Genomic DNA, 17674 nt, shown 5'->3' with positions numbered 1-17674 from the left:
ACTTAGGTAAGTGAGTGCCCTAGCATAATGTGTTATTTCTGTACCATGGTAAGTGACATTGCCATCCTCTTCCTTTATACGTCCAAGTACCTTCTTGACAGTAGGCAGTTCTTCAAATGGAATGGTTGTCATCTTATCGAGAGACTTCTTAGTCTTCATCATAGCCTCAATTGTGCCAACAACACAGACTGACAAATACATGTAGATGTATGTGTGCAAAAATGAGGAGCAGCATCTTGAAAGTGTGATACATCAGAGCAATGACCAATGTTTAGCAAAAGTATACCAATGAAAATCCTAAAGGAAGATGCTACTCTTGAAACTTTTATTCTACGTTGCACATATAATGTCATTATTATGGGGCACTGTTTGGAAACATTAATTCAGGCTTATGTAGCAAATGCACTTTATTTTGGAATATCCCCTTGGTTTTCTCAATTTCATGCTCCTTCTTTTTTGTCTTTGATTTTACAATTTTTTTCACCCTCTATTAGCCCACGCTTACAGTGATACCAACGAGGGATGTTATTACACCCAATCCATTTTCTGGATCATTATCATAAGCTGAACCACACTTTTCACAAATACCTTGATCTTCATCATCTGTTTGATCACTTTCATCTGTTTTTGCATATTTGTACCACCTCTAGATCTAGTATTATACTTCACCATTAAGATTTGGTAATTTTTCCTGAAATATGTCTTCATTTTTGGTGCTTGAAATCATAAAAACAGCTACATTTAAAGAAACTTATGTTCTCATTATTATCATGTGAAGTCACATATAAAAGGCTGCAATGACATTTGCACCACTGTCAGTAGTTCATACAACAGCACATTTGATGTCAAGTTCCCAGTTAGTCAGCATACCAGTGACATAGTCACTTAGTCAGCAATATTGTCACTAGTGTGATAAACAACAGACATTGCATCATTTACTCAAAAATCATCTATCGATTGTCTACATTTTTTGTGTAATTTGTTACATGTACATGTATCTACTTGTATCAGTCTTAGCTATTTTGTATTATTATCTTAAACTCATGAAGAAATTTACAAAAATAATTCTAAGTAAAGTTTTGAAAAAAACAACATTACTTGAGAAATAACAATTGTTCTAAATGATCACTTCTTATCCTTGTTCTTTTTTGACTAAGTAGTATACCCACTTTAGAAAAAAGACATTCAATGGGAGCAGAGCTTGATGGTATATATTGAGAATAGTTGAAGAGCGAGTTTACTAAGACTAGTTTCTGACCTTTGAGACCAAAAAGAAACTGGATCAGCATCTACTGTAGTACTTTTCAAGTAAGTTTGCAATTCAACATCACAATTAGGAGTTGTAGTGCTTTCACACTGAGAATAAAAGCTATATTCTAAGAGCTGTTTCTTCTTTTCAACAGCTACCGGTGTGGTCTGCGTAATAGATCCTGATAAACAAGGAGGAAGATATGACCTGATATGTTGTTTCGTAGATGAAAATTTATAATTTTTATTGTATTGTCAGTGTTATCAGCAAAAGTAAGTTTAATACGTGGATTCAGAGCTGTAGCACTGAGATGAATCTTAGAATCTAGTAGGTATGAGAATTAGTGTTGTAGGCCATTTAAAAGGGTCTCACAAAGAGCATTGATTGCTGCTGCTTCACTATTCATGCTCAATGGAGCATTTTCTAACAAATCAACAATTGGTATAATAGAACTGGATGTAGCATACTTTTCTGCTTGTAAGAGATAAGTAGCTTCAGCAAAATACTGCATTACGTGAACAACATTGGTCAGATTTTATTTTGTCTGTTTATGATAGTACCAAATGTTTCCAAGAGTACATAAGAGTGTTTGTGATTGACCTTATTATGAGCCTCATTGATATTATTGAAGTGTGTTAAAACATGCTCATGAAGACGCATGTGTGAGCTCCATCTGGTCTCATTTGAGACCGGTATTCTGGCTGATAAAGCATGATTGAGATGGCTTGATTTACAAGACAAGGCACAGATGGATTTAGCTTTATTAAATCCAGCTTGGACTCTTCTATAGGCCAATAATTCCTTGTATCTAATGTGAACAACTACATGTAACTGAAGTTTGTGAGCTGCACACCCTATCCAAGTATCAAAGTGAAGCTCATTAACTCAAGTTCCGGTGAATCACAGAGTTTAATATTCTCATCTTCTTCATCTTCATATATGTTGTCAGTGTCATCATTCTTAGTCTTGTGAAATGCACACTTCATATTAGCAGCATTGTCTGTTAGATGGAACCATTCAATAAATCAAGATGATCTTCAAACTTATTTCGAATATTTTCTGCCATATAAGGACCAGATAAAAGTGGGAGATGGAGCGGGAGCAGGAGTGGGAGTTGACAGATAAAAGCGGGAGACGGAGCGGGAGTTACGCTTTTACGGGAAGCTGGAATTGACGGAGACCAGCAAACAACCATAGCAGCATGTAGAAATTAATCATTATAGTACTATACTGACTGTTAGCTCTAAGTGCAAATGAAAAATTAATCATTATAGTCTGTAAGTTCAAAAACTACAGTAGATATTAGTTATTGCTATTATGGTTCAGTGTTTGAAATAAATCAAAGTAGATCAAGTCAGTCCTGATAAAAAAAATCTTTGTCTTTGAACAGGTCAAAATCTCAGTGAATTCTTAATGCCATCATAGTAATAAAGGTCACCTTTCCACATTATTGCTGCTGTTAGACAGTTATTTTTTACCATAGTGAATCTTTCAAAGCAATATTGAGTCTTGTAAATATTAAATATCCAGTTGTTGCAGTAGTGCTTAATATATTAAAGTCTTGATAACCTTTTATTGCAGAGATATTGAAAGAAATTATTCAAGGAGTGGTACTTGTAAAAAAGGAACTAGAGATAGGTGTTCCTCTGCATTCATAAACTCAGTGAAGTATTCTGATCAATGGTATCCATGAATTTTGTCCCCAGGCCTTATAGGAATGTGCTATACATCTGGAGACAGGATCTAATGAAAAATTATACAAATTTCCTTTTGAGTCATCTGAAGGACAAAACTTTGAGCCTCATCGTCTTTTTGATGAAGTCTCCACACGTGACAAAATGTAGGCAAAAAAACTATCATATTCTGTTCCATGGCAGCTAAATGTCCCATTGCAAGTGAGAGGAAGGTTATGCTGTGACATAGACCCAATCAAGCATGATGGATTTTATTACCTTGTATTAATTTTCCACTTAACATCACCAATAGACCAGATTTTAGTGCATTTTCTCCATCAGAAGATTGAAAGTAAATGAGAAACTGCCTTTCCTGGTGACAGTGCATCTAAGGCACATTATTTTCTGAGGTATACATGTCATTACTACTACTACATTGGCAACAAAATGCATAATGAATTTCTTACAAATCTGGTATTAAATGAGCCCGGGCTGTTGATCATCTACCTAGGGACATCAATTTACATAAATACCATACTGAATTTTTACTTTCTTCACAGAATGCAACATTAGCCAATTCATAAGATATTATTATCATTTTGAGAATGTGTCGAAACTATGTAAGCTACCTCATTACCAACAGAACCATTATCAAATCTCACTCAATCTGAGTGCTTCCTTTTTTAAATGTAATGCAGCTAGCAAGACATCATGGCTATATTCCTCCTCAGTCCTCCACTAAAAAATTGTGCTCAGGTGTCTTTCACAAAAAAACATTATATGACATGTTTCTTTGTAGCATGATACTCTACAGTGCAGCTGTGCAGGGCTGATATCATGATGTGTAGCCATGGGCAATAAAAATATTCAGCTAGTAAAAAGAATAAGATTTCTCATAAATGCATGCAGTATTTGTGCTCGTGTATTTGACAAATTTTGTAAACTGAGCTCCATTCATCAAAATCATGCATGCAGTGTTGTATTACTGAGCTCACAATTTTACTACTTTAAAATTGTAATACTATGGTAACTAGCTGTAATTTTTTGTAAATGCCAAAGTAACGAGAATCAGAACTAAAATTAGTTGTCAGAATTATAACTCAAAATAGAAATAACATTATTTTGGTGCCAAACATTCTCCGATTCTGTCCATCATCTCCCACTTTCCTGAACTACACGTTGCTATAGATCTATATCCGCATTCTTTTGTGGCATCTCCTGCTCCGTCTCCCACTTTTATCCGTCAACTCCCACTCCGTCTCCCACTTTTATCCGTCAACTCCCGCTCCGTCTCCTGCTTTTATCTGGTCTCTGCCATATGAAGGGGTTGAACTTCTTTAAAGAATAGCATATGGCTACACAACTTCTTTCAGTAGCAATGACATAATGAACTGTGCAGCCCATAAAACTCCTGCCATCTCTACCAGTCCAAAAATCAAGCGTACATGACAGATGGCTTGAAGGAGAGACCAGAAGTTTCCTTCAACATTTTATCCCTTTCTTCCTCATGCAAAATGTTTAGTTTCTTCTTGACTGCTACTCTTGATACAGGCTAGAACCATGGCTCAACATGATACATAAATATCTGAAACCACTATGTTTAGCTAATTGAATGGGAAGTCCACCTGTACCAACAAGATTCCTAGTCAGTAAATTAAGTACTGAATCTTGATTCCTAAATTCCCTTCTTCGCTTTGAGAGATGGTCATTACTGTTAATAGTGGCTTAGTCTTCAGGGAGCTGTCATTTACTGGTCTTGTGAGTCTCTAACAACTGACTGTGTGCATTCTGTAGGTGCTTTAAAAGATTACCTTAATTTCATTGATGGCATAAATTTATACGATTCGTGACATAGTTTACACTTAGCTTTGCAGTCCTTAAGACTTTTGGAGGAAGCAGGTAAGTCAAAAAACTTACTGTATGTCACAGAGACAGCCATTGTAGCATGTACTGCTAGATCAAGGGTGTGGTAAATTTATGAATTACCGTACTTCCTCAAATAGAAGCCACCCTTCGAATAGTAGCCGCATCCAAATAGTAGCCCCCCTCTGTGCTTGCACTATTGTAATAGTAACCGCCCTCTAATAGAAACCGCAGTTAATTAAAATTTAATTAATTAATGTGCCACGTGCACTGGTTTGAGTGCTCATTGTTGTTCTCCGGCAAGACCTATAGTTTCTCTCCTATTACTGGGTTCCATATTGCCTTGTAGACATGGTGGCCTCTGACAACACTATCAATTTCCATGCCTCCCAACGTTTAGCTCGAGTTTGCTCGATTTCTACACGATGGTGCGTACTTATGGTGAATGATAGGTGTGGTCACATGTTTGCTAGGAGAGAAATAGTAGCCGCCCTCGAATAGTAGCCCCTGTCAACTTGAGCTGAAATTTATAGTAGCCGTGGCTAGTAATCGAGGAAATACGGTAATCGTGTAATAGATTTACATCTTCATGTATCTACAGCTATCTACTTTCAAAGCAAAATGTCATGTATGTACTTGTGTATCGTGTATACACATGCAATGTCTGATAAGCAAACAAGGCAACAGTGTCATTTAAGACACTTCAATTTGAGACTCCATTCACCATCAATATGGTGGACAGTAAAAGTAAGTAATAATTATATGGTATAGACTCTTGTTCACAAATCTGTGGTTATACTAGAGTATTTTGTTTTCTTGAGCTGCTCCATTATGTCATTTCTTGCCTGTAGCTGGAGAGTGGATTCTTGAGATGAAAGTACTTTTCTGGTATTTTGGGTCAAGTTTCTCTATTATGTGTTGAAATTTTTGCTTTTCCACTGTATGCAATGGCTTAGCATCTTTGGCTAGGAAATATGTTATGGCACGAGTGAGATCTTTGGCTTACGGACTACCTTGAGAATATTGCCTGCCCTAGTAATCATTTCTCAAATGTTAGTTGTGTTTTTGAGTGCCACAGGGGTATTTAACTTAAAATAGAAGCAAAGAGCTCAGCATGATGGTCATGCTGATCTCAGCATAATCAATCAGCATAATTGATTGATCATGATTGATTATGCTGATCATGCTGATTGAGAGAGGTTAGACATGTTACCTCAAACAACTGCCCCACACTTACGAAAAAGTTTTTTGCTTCTCTATCACTTGCCTGTTCTCGTCAACTCTCAGATCCAAGCTTGCTATTTGTTTTTTTGCCTAGAGTCATACTGCCGACTGTCTCAATTGAAGGCAGCGAATAGCAAGTAGATAAACTAGAGAATGATACCATTTTGTGTCTGGTAAACTGTCATGTAGTACATTAACAATAGATGATAAATGTGCATAATGATAATCATTTTTTTGAAAAGGTAGTACAGTTTGATTAAGTATGACATTAATAATTGTAATTGTATTGTAAAACCGAATAATTGTGAAACACTACATCTGACTGATACAGTGTACATTATTTTATGTAATGCACTATATTCAACCTTTGAACACTTGTGGAAGTACAGGTAAGTAGCTACTCTGCAGTTCCTCTTCTTTTGCACAGGTAGTTTGTTGCACATGTGCAATGAGGAGCACATGTGGTCTGCAGCAGACAGTAGCTAGAAAGTTGAATGGAGTGAAGAACGTCCTAGACAGGCTTATAAAAGCAGCGAGTAGTAGTACAATTGGACTTGGACAACACAGACAGCCAAAAGAAGCATTTTAAAGTTTGAAACTTAAGTCCCAAATACTTGATCCCAACCCTGGTTTTAGCTTTAGCCTAGTGCTAGATTGTATTGGTGTTCACTACCTTCTATTTTATGGCCTACAATCTTTTCTATTGCCTAAAAATTAATGATAGAGTTTCCATTTAAAGTGGACATGGTATTAGTATTAGTCTTTTCTGAAATATCAAATGGTAGTTTGGTTAGGTATACTACCTATATGGCTTCCATTTACCAAACCAACTTTTGGTAATGGTAACATTAGCTGAGCCTCAGCAGACTGAGGGACTGCCCCACCAATTACAGTACCTGAGAATTATTTTTAAATTCAGTATTTATAATTATTATTTGCACAAAACTCAAAAGTTATAATTATCAATCTTATTCCAGGACAAAATAACAAGTAAATCGCAGAGTTTCAGACTGAAGTCTTATCTGACAAATAGATCTTCATGTAGTATTCCTCATTCTTTTTTAGAAGAACTTCTTTTTCTAAGTTATCTTTTGCAAGTCGATTTCTGCGACCAGAAGTAGCAATGCCAGCTGTAGAAAATGTACGCTCTACAGGAGCAGATGAAGAAGGAGCAGCAAGGATATCAATAGCAAATGGGGCCAAGAATGTGTAGGACTCTTTAGACTGAATCCAAAACAATATCGGATCACTGTCAGGATCGTACCTGGTCCTAGCAGTAGTGTGTATATAAGAATCGAGCTGCAGCTCTGGTAAATTAGGTTGCCTCTTAGCTACCTCTTTTTTTTCAGTAGCTTTCTTATCCATTATATCAAATACATATCGAAACTGTTTATTAGCAGGTTCATCATCACTCTCAGAAGCTTCAAGGACTGAAGGAACAGGTTGAGAACTACTAGCAGCATTTTTACTGTCAGATTCATAATCTCCATTGCAAAGAAGCTTTATGCATTCTTTTCGGGCATACGCAATATGTTCCTTTTCTAAAAGGTTCTTAAAGCGTGGATCAAGTAACGTTGCCACCATGTACAGTGAGTTATGATTTTCATGGGCCGGGTCAAGTAAGTTAGAAAAACGTCTTTCCAGTTCAAGTGCCATTATTTTTGATACAGATTGCAATTTATCTATCTTCATCATGTCTTTTAGATGATGTTGCAATTCAATGTAGTAAGGTATAACTAGAGACAAAGTTGTATATTGCTCACCTCCTACTACATTTGTGTAGTTGGCAAATTTATAAAGGAGGGTTCTCACATTCTTAAGAACTTCCCAGTCCTGCGGCTGAAGCATTGTTAAATTATGATTTAAAAGTACAATCTTCAGAGGCTCCTTTACTTCTAATAGTCTATCAATGACTAAATACGCACTGGTCCACCTCGTGACACTGCGTGAAACTAATTTCTTGCCAGCTGCAGATATCAGTGCCTCTGTCACCTTCCCAGACTGTGATACTTGTTGCACAACTTTATATGCTGTGGAAAGTAGTTCTTTAGATGCACTGTCTTTGTTAAATGACGAAACCACAAGTTGCAGGGTGTGGCTAAAGCAACTTAATCTTTGTAGCCCTTGTTGTCTAAAAACACTTCCATGCCTTGCTTCGTGGCTATCGAAATCTGCCACTTCTTTGTCTCGATCATCTCCTAACTCCTCCTCTTCCTCCTCCTCCTCTTCATCCTCATTATGTTCCACCTCTAGCTCAACCTCTGCAGTAAAATCACGAATATTTTGATGCTTAGACGCAGCAACATCCGATTTGAAGGCTTTAACCATATTACTGCCATTATCAGTGATTATATATTGTATCTTCGAAGAAGGTATCTGCCATTCCTCAATTATTTGATACGTGAGATTGCATATGGCGTCACCTAAAATTAAAAAGTAAAAGATATAGTAATGCTGTAAAACATGAGTGTCAAAAATAAAGCATAATTATATTGTATTTACTTCATATATGCATACTAAAGTCTATTCAGTTTCACCTGACCTATTGATTATTTGTTATAATTTTTGAAAAACATGGGAATTTATAAACTTTGTTTGCACCATTAGAATGTGACGTAATTTATTAATTGAAAAAAGCCAGGGGTCAGGTGAAAGTGAAGACTTTAAATGGCAAAAAACTTGACAAATATCAAGTCTCTGATATTTTATTGAAGAGGATACTGTGAAAATACAACAGTCCAGTATATAGGATGTGAGAAATTTTTTTTTGCTAAAAGAATAACAGTCAATATCCTTTAGTGTCAACTGTCAAGACAGTTCTTAACAATGGGGTGTTAATTTACAACTATTTGTTAGAAATACAGTGTTACAAACCTGTATGTGGATGAGGCAATTCCCTAACTGCCAGAGTGGCATGTTTAATTTTAAAAGTAACGGGACAGTAAAAATGAGCCGTCAAACCCAGATACGAAGACGTCAATCCTTTTTTGGACCATATATCGGCGCAGAAATTAATTTTTCTGGCAGTAGCCATAGAAAGCTGAATTTGCGATTTCATTGTTGCTACGATATCATCAATTAGTGACATTAAACGAGTGCGCCCAGGAATACGATATCTGAAGTCCAATGCACGTATCATTCTCTGAAAATGTACATTAGAGGTGATGCTATAAGGTACATTAGTTGCACCAACAAAGACAGCTACAGTGTTATCTATCAACTTCTGTGACTTATCATATTCATTGTATTTTACTGAATCCGGCACAAATAAGGTGTTCATATCAATGCTCCATCTTTTCTTTTTTTTATCAGATGGTCGAATTGCATCTAACACCTTCCTTTCTTGTCGCTTCTTCTTATTTGCCGTTTCTTCAGCCATTACAGCATTATAAATGCTTGGATGACTATTTCTTAAATGACTCTTTAATGTGTTAATATGAGTACCTAAATTAAAAAAATTATAATTAAATTTACTGATGCCTCATCCACATGCACTTGGACTAATTATATACTGTTACTACTGGATATACCTTTTCTCTCTCCACAAATCTGACCACCAAGTTCAGGCTTTGGCACGTTACATATAGCTACAGTCGTGTCCTTTTCTTTGTCTTCTTGTTTAACAAAGTACCGCCACACTGGACTTCTGCCTGCAATGAGAGGCGTAGTGAAACTCGAGCCACTAGCCTGGCCGCTGAGGCCTGTGAGTTGAGACAAAGAACAAGATTCGTCCGTTGAGGAAACAGGCGTTGCAGAACGAGATGGGAACCATGGAGTGCCGGGGGAGTGCGGTGTGGAGGTACTCACGTAACGTCCGCGTTGGCCTAGAGGTGAAAGAAGCCCCTGTCCTGAACTGAATGACATTTGTACAGTGGAGATATGGCCTCGGGATAAAGATGCAGCTGCCAAATATTCACCCTGCTTAATTGCTTGCTGGCCCTCGTGACTACTGACTCGTGCAGGATCAGTCCTTGCGCATGCGCAAAAAATTGGGTGGGACATGGGGCGGACCTTAAGCTTAGCTACTATCTAGGAGTAATCCACTGATCACGATTGGTATCTACAAATTGAGGTTTACATTACCAAAAACTGGTTTGGTAAAACAAAATGGATGTTTCAAATACCAACAATTGGTTTGGTAAGACACAATGGTGATGCATCAGAACTACTTAAAAGTTACTGATTAAAGTATTGGAAGGCACTGCAGCAGCAAAGACTAATTAGTATTGCACAGTCAAAATGAAGCTATAATTTGGTTTGAATACGATATAACATTCGCTGCATTTATCAATTGTAGTGTACTATTACAAATTCATTATTATTGTAACATAGCTTGGAGTGATGTATGTAATTTAAAGTCACCAATCCAGAGAGTCCGTGTGTCCAAGGGAGAGGTAACTGTATCTTGCTGAGTATGCAAGCTCTCACTACTACAGCCTTGTGACTAGGTGAGACCATAATAATCAGCGTAATGTAGCAAAATGAAACGCCCACCTACAAGTTCTTTTTTGATTAACATTATTATCTTTTAATAACCAGTTCACTTTTTGAGACTAATGTTAAAGGTGCATTCTTTCATTCCTTGAAAGTTTAGCTGCTTCAGAACATCTCCAGTGTCACTCTTGCAAACATTTATACTTTACTAATGGGTTATTAAGCGTAGGCGCTTATGCAGAAAATGACAGAAAAACGGGTGCTTAATAATGACTCAGCGCTTGATAAATACAGCAGGTGTAGTTTACAATAATAATTAATTAATCACTTTACTGGCTTTACAGTGGCGGGTGGTGAAGAATGATCTTTTGACAGTCTGGTTCATGGCCACAACACTTATAAAAAGTGTCTGGACTCCTACTGCTTGTACTCCTACTGTTTTGTACTGCGCTTAACAAACCCATGCTAAGAGCTACATTGAGCTAGGCACCTAATAAGAAATAGTCACTTAACAACGAAGGGCGCTTAATAACCCGTTAGTATGGTACCTCCTTTAAAATTGATATGATTTAGAAATGGAGTATTCTAGAACTAACCAGATGAGCTATGTTTCAAATCATCATTTTACCATCATTACTCATACCATCTAAAGTTAAAAATAATTATAGTTGTTTAAATTAGTAACTAACCAGTTTGCTCTTTTCCTGAATCTGGAAAATCTCTTGGTACAGGAACTATTGATGCCATTGCGCCATACATTTCCTATATTTGATAATTGGCAGTGCACTCATGCACTTTAAGTCCTACCTTTTTTAAGTGTCCCGACTCCCGAATGCTCTATTATCATTTTTGGGTATGTGAGCTTGATATAATCATGAAATTGATGTTGCTCTTAGATTGTGGTTTGTTTTTTCCTCCATTGAGACACCATCCTTTTGACAAAGTTCCTTTAGCTTGCAATCCAGTGTATTATGTCCTACTAGTGCAGTTGTATGCCAGGGACCATCATCCTTAAATATTGTTAGAGGACGACAATAAAATATATCTTTCTCCTTTAATTCCTCATGAAGTTTCAATATATATAATTTTAGTAAATACACATGAAAGCATGATCCTAAGTATGGTTGTGAATAATGACAGACAGTCTTATTTGTAAGGTTTAGTTGCTTTGAGCCTCTAGGGCAATTCTTTGAACTACTCTCTGTGTATTCCACATATTTAGATCCATCACTGTCATTACCAAATGAGAGTTGTGACAATGACAAGTTACCGTCTGGATCTGCCTCTTAAGATGAAATTAATGTCATTATGATTTTTAAAACTGTATTTAGGATCACTAGAGCAAGCACCTCATTGCTCCACAACTGCTCCTCTTCCTCTGTTGTAATCACTTCAGACTGTGCACATTTTATCCCAATACCCCTTTTGTGTAGATCTTTGTACAAATTATTTAATAGTTGGTGAAGTTCCTTCATTTCTTGTATTTGTGGGGCATTAGGATATCTTGATTCGTCATGACATTGTAAGCTAGATAGTATACAGTGAAGGCTTTGGCAATACTCTGTGCCATCAGCTTTTTTACTTCTGAGAAAAAAATCACACAGCCAATTGCTGATTTTGTTACTACTCTCATGCTTAAATGTCATCTAGAGAGGCTTTACCATCTTTATTGTCTCTTCTCCATTCTTTCCAGTCCTTTTTTAGTATTCTTCGGAGCAAATTTGAGCTTTAGCTTTTCCAATTGAGGCAAAGTTACATTAGATGAAAAACAGGTACTTGTCACTTCCTCTTTGTTTGTGCCTTCAAAGACAGCTTTCTTCTTTTTGGTGTTTCCATTTGATTGCATGAGGTTATTACATCATATATGCAAATCTTGCATGCTACATGTATGTCCATGAATAACATTACAGATAGCCTACCCCAATGAATCTCATTATTATCATCATAACATAGTCAGTTTCAGCAGTTGAGTTTGACAGAAAATTTTCATCATGAAAACGTCATGTGTAGCCCTGCCCACATATGCAAATAAAATGGCTGAAACTTCAATGTGCTCTCTTTTTCTTCCTCTAACTCCTTGAGTTTTTAGTTTTGGGTGCTATTTTCTCTACATCTTACCTACAGGATCTTTGTCCTTGTTATTACTTGAGAAAGGGATCAAGAAATGCAAGCTTACAATGGATTTTCTGAGCGGTAAGAAGTGACAGCAGTTGAGAGGTAAAGCAGATGAGCTGAGGCTTCTTTCTGGAGTGCAAGACCTTGTGAAATATCTTTTAGTCTGGAGCGTTACTTTTGCTTTATATTATTTTTAAACAAATAAAACATGATTTTGACAAATGTAATGAGATGCAAATGATCATTCATGAGCATAATACGCAATGCAACATCATTGTGGCTTTTTTGATGGAGACTGGAAAACCTGCTGATAATTACCTTCCAGAGTACCCAGAGATTCCAAAATCAATCCAGATATACAGAAGAACCTGTTATGCAACTATACCAAGTTTCAAGTTGCTAGCATTAATAACAAAAGTTATTAAGGTGTTTCACCTGTCAAACTCAACTGAAACCAACTATACATATAGTGAAGTAGCTGCTTTGTGGTTAGGTGTACATGGCTTATATACCACCTGGTGGTTCTTTTGATCTAGCAACTACAGTATAGTACATTATGTATCTCCAGAGCTGCATGGATTGTCTTTTTGTTTGCCAAACTTCAGTTCATCGATCTCAACGATTGATCATGGGCCACCTATGGTCATTGGACGGTCAATCAAATATTAAGCATAAAGGTCTCTAAGGATGTTAAACCAATTGATGATTGTATGCTCTGAATGCCCTGTTTCATTTATAGTTACATGAATTGTTGATTTCCTGGACCACCAATACATCCAAGATTTTATGGGCATAGTAGACAGCAGGAGATGACAAGACTCCTTCATCACTACTCATCACTATGGTAACGAACATCATTAAATTTAAGTATTTAAATGACTGCCAGTTCATTGCAATATTTACATCATGAATAAATAATGCAGTTACAATATGGACACATCACATAAAAAGTGCATGTATGGTTGACATCAAAGTAGGGCTTAAATGTTTCCCAAAATGATTATTGAGCAATGTTATTGCCTGCAACTGAAGATGTAGAAAGGAGGTTGAGGGAAAAACAGAAGAAGTAAAAATGTTAAGAGGGGTAGAGTATGCTTGAGACTGAGTTAGATTATTCAGTGCAAGAAGCATTAAACGAGACATAGTTGAGTATGTTAAATGCTTCAGAAGGAGAAAACAAAGATAAGAGATTAAGGAAAAAGGGAGTTATCATGTAACTCTACTGAGAGGTAGTAAATATAGGGATTGCAGTCTTTAGACTTATAATTTGAGACGTAATCTACTAGTACCCATTCAGAAGCTCTTCTTTACACAGCCTCAACCATTTTAATAATGTTTAATAGATGGAGCCTCTAGATTTGACAGCTGTACATGTATGTCAACTGAGACCTTGTTAAAGTATAAAACAATTTCATGAAAAGTGGCCAAAAGAAAATTCTGCATTTTTATTTTTACATAATTATACAAGTTCTTATGTTGTGCATCAACTTTGAGCTGATTCTGATCAACTTTTGATTTCTTATAAATTTTTTTGGTTGCTCAAAAATCTAATGAAATTTTATCAAAAATGAAAAGGAAAAATTCTCAATTGTTATTTTTATTGTACAATTATACATGTACATGAAATCTTGCTCAGAGTACAATTGAATCTACTTTTTGTGTTTTCTTACTCTTTTTAATTTTATGTATTAATAGGCTGATCGTAAATGTCCACAATGTGGTAATGATGAAATGACATATACTACTCAACAAACTCGCTCAGCTGATGAAGGGCAAACAGTTTTTTATACATGTCCTAAGTGCAAGTAAATTTGATATTGTTTGAACTTCTCATATAATTATTTTAGGTTTAAGGAGACTGAAAACTCTTAGCATTGGGATACTTTTCTGTATTTTTTGTTTCAGTCATGTTATTGTGTGAACTAAGAATAACTCTTAATTGATGTTTAGATTTCAAATAGAATACCATACTAGACGAATGTAAAACATTGAAGGGGCGAGCCTAAGCAAGTAAAGCAATGTACATACAATAGATATTGACAGACTAACAATACTCATGACAGTGCAACTTAAGCAGCTCAGAACTTGATTGAGTGCAGTGTAGTTCTTGACCTACCTTTGTAATCAATTTAAATCAAATCAAGTTTAGCATTTGGAAAGCATTAAAGATAGCTAGAAACAGTCACTACACAAATGATATGGCTAGATAGGCAACTGTAGCAATGTAGTCCAAATTAGTTCAGGCTGTGACAGACTTCAAAGTCATTCACATCAATAAAGATGGCATATCTGCTTTCTTGACATTCCTTGCAGCATTTGGACAGTAGTATGCAAGTACAGTAAGTTGAGTTATCAGCAAAAACAAGTTTCATAGTTACTTTATTGCATCTATAACCTTGCCTGGCTGTTGGAGAAGCATAAATTAAACATAGATTAAACCATAGATTGAACAGACAGACAGACATACATACATACGTGTCTCGTTTATGTGGGGCTCGCTCAGGCTTGCCCCAACAAGATGATATATTGGTGGGAGAAATATTTGGTGAATTTGCCTGCAGAAAGAAATTGGCAGATTTTATTTTGGTGATTTTGTGCCATGTACCGTTGTAGATACTCAGATTGAAACAAAATGGCAGATTTTATAGTGGTGATTTCTTCATAGAACCGCCAATTGCCAATATTAATTCCTCGTCAATAAATTGTCTTGTATAATAATTGCAGGAATTTCAAAACTGTTAAATTGAAAAAATAGTGAAATACCACACCATGCCATTATGTGCCAGAAGAATTAGCCCAAACTAAAAAATATACATCTTGCACTTATTCACAAAAAATGAAGATAATATTGCCAGTTTTTCAGAGTGTCAACAAAGTGCCTTGTATCTGTGTAAAGTTGTATTGTGTAGGCTGATTGCAAATGATGCAACTTAAATTTGGGCAACGCTTTCATGTTATTTTAACATAAATGCACAAAACAAAATGTGATAAGTAACTTGTACTAAGTTAGTTAACTGTTCATGAAATCTAGTCTTAACAAAACTGAGAAATCCAAGAATGACAATAAAGAAAAACACCAAGTCCTTTCTACACTGATATAGTACTACTCTATAGATCTATAATCATTTCATTTACTCTTATTGGCAGCACCATATTGATTCAGATCTTCATTGTAACTTTAAATCTGACTGACTTCAGCTTCATGCTTTCTTCATCAAATCTAGATATACAGCATCTTTTTATCCACTGAGCAATTTCACATGCAATGCCTTAAGTATCCAACCCAAACTGATAAGCAGAGGTAAATTTACTAGTATCAACTGGAAATACCAGTAATATATACAGTACATTTACTTCTCTGGTATAATGTTTGTTTAATAATGTTTTAGGTGTAATATTTATGGAATAACCAGAAAGAGTGCAACTTGTCCTTAAAACAGATGTGATATGATCACCTTTCATGCTCATAGACATAACTAATCTTGCTGATGTCCTTGAAAAGTTACAGTAGATTGATTACACTGAATGGAAACATTGGGTCTCTTCTTATTCTAAGGACTCAACTTCAATACACTGGGAGCAATTGATGAAAAATGTAGAGGAGATGTAGACTAGAGATGTTAAAAAATGTCTATTGGAGTGCATGGCTGCCCGGTCAAAAGGAGAAGATAAGGTGCAAAAAGGAGGTTCCAGTTGGACATCCTTAGCTACAGCACTGAAAAAAGTCTGAGCAAATGACATTGCTAAAAATGTTCAACCAAAGTAGCGATATTTTAGGCCATTTTGTTTATTATTTTTAGATTATTATTTTTTTTAGCATTAATTGTAGCATTAGAGTATTTTTTATTTTGTAGTTAGCTTTGTAAAATTGCCTGAGTGCCTTGTTTTGTAATAAATTAAAATTTTTATGTGAGTGTAAAATTTTGCGATTATTATTGCCACTTTCATGTAAACTATTATACTGGAGTAGAGAAACTAATATAGACACTTATTATGTTAGCTCTAAATCCCAAAATTAGCAAAAATAGAAATTTCGAACTGTGCATATTATGTTTTTATGCATAATAGATCTAGTAATCAAACATTTTTAAACATAAACTAGATATTATTCTTGAATAGTCTGTACCCAGCACTCCCAGCACATACCAGTACCTTATTTTGGAATCCAAAAGCTGATAATGCTCTTTCTAGACTAGTCAATGAAAAGTATAGATGTTATAGTTTACACAAAATAGCAAGACTCTTCAACTGAGATGGAACTGGTGGGACATTATTGTTCCATGTATCAATTATAATGTAGATCTATTATTATATTTCAAGGAAGGCATTATATAATTTTTAAAAAATTTTTCTCGACTCATGATTCACAACAATACATTCTGGGGTGCATAAAAAATTACACTGTTTCAATGTTTCTTCCTATGTATAGATAGAGATCACTAATGTATATAGGTACACAAATGTTTTCCAATAGTGATATGGGGAACAAAGAGTGTAGTTTCATTGTTACATTCATCCTAAACTATATAGGGGGTCAAACAGTGTAGGAATGCATGTAATCTTCTGAAGAAACTTCGATAGAATTGTTTGTTTGGAGTGCACATGCATGCATACAAAACTGTGGAAGCCAAAGCTGGACTCAGTCTATCAAAGGTCTGACTAAAAAGACATTATTTGTAAGCTTACTGATATTCCTTTCAAAGAAAAAACATTGAATCAGGCATTGCTGAATATCTATTCATGCTTTTATGATGGCAAGAATTTTGAAACTTTAAAAAATCATAAATCTGCGGAAAACTACTACTTTCCCAGCAAATGTAATGTAGCTGGAGTGTCTATTCAGTTCACTAGGAAAAAATTGAATCAGTCAATGCAAGTCATAAAAGATGGAGCTTCACTGAATAAAACTGAATAATGTTGCTTGCTTATAGACTATTGGAACTATTCACTTTGACAATACTTGTTGCACCAAAATTTTTATGAAAGGTCTGGTCTGGCCAGCAAGACTAGCTATTTGGTATCTTGCAAGAACATACATTTGTTAAAACTGCAGTGTTGCATGAGTTGTTGAGACGAAATTGTAGGCCATTACTATAGCCTCCAAGCATACTCAAAA

The 17674-nt window shown here is 35.7% G+C and overlaps 2 protein-coding genes across 2 annotated transcripts in view; one reads left to right on the top strand and one right to left on the bottom strand.

The window, feature by feature from the left end:
* The window catches only part of LOC105312077 (DNA-directed RNA polymerase I subunit RPA12-like), a 16721-nt gene extending 2188 nt beyond the window's left edge, over nt 1–14533 (top strand). The window contains exons 3-4 of the mRNA XM_011404435.2: nt 14254–14363; nt 14406–14533. Coding sequence (XP_011402737.1) covers nt 14254–14363; nt 14406–14430 — 135 coding nt within the window. The 3' untranslated portion in view covers nt 14431–14533. The remainder of the gene's footprint in view (nt 1–14253; nt 14364–14405) is intronic.
* On the bottom strand, nt 6840–10220 carry LOC109580802 (zinc finger BED domain-containing protein 4-like). Its single transcript, XM_019994343.1, has 3 exons — nt 9540–10220; nt 8884–9453; nt 6840–8432 (listed from the first exon to the last, which is right to left on the bottom strand). The coding sequence occupies exons 1-3, from the start codon at nt 10009–10011 to the stop codon at nt 7015–7017; spliced, it is 2460 nt and encodes an 819-aa protein (XP_019849902.1). The 5' UTR covers nt 10012–10220; the 3' UTR covers nt 6840–7014.
* Nucleotides 14534–17674: the final 3141 nt, after the last annotated feature.

The sequence above is a fragment of the Amphimedon queenslandica genome, unplaced genomic scaffold, assembly GCF_000090795.2.
Source record: "Amphimedon queenslandica unplaced genomic scaffold, v1.1 AMPQUscaffold_13475, whole genome shotgun sequence".
Classification (NCBI taxonomy): domain Eukaryota; kingdom Metazoa; phylum Porifera; class Demospongiae; order Haplosclerida; family Niphatidae; genus Amphimedon; species Amphimedon queenslandica.
The sequence above is the reverse complement of the archived record's forward strand: the minus strand, read 5'-3'. Positions and strand labels throughout refer to the sequence as shown.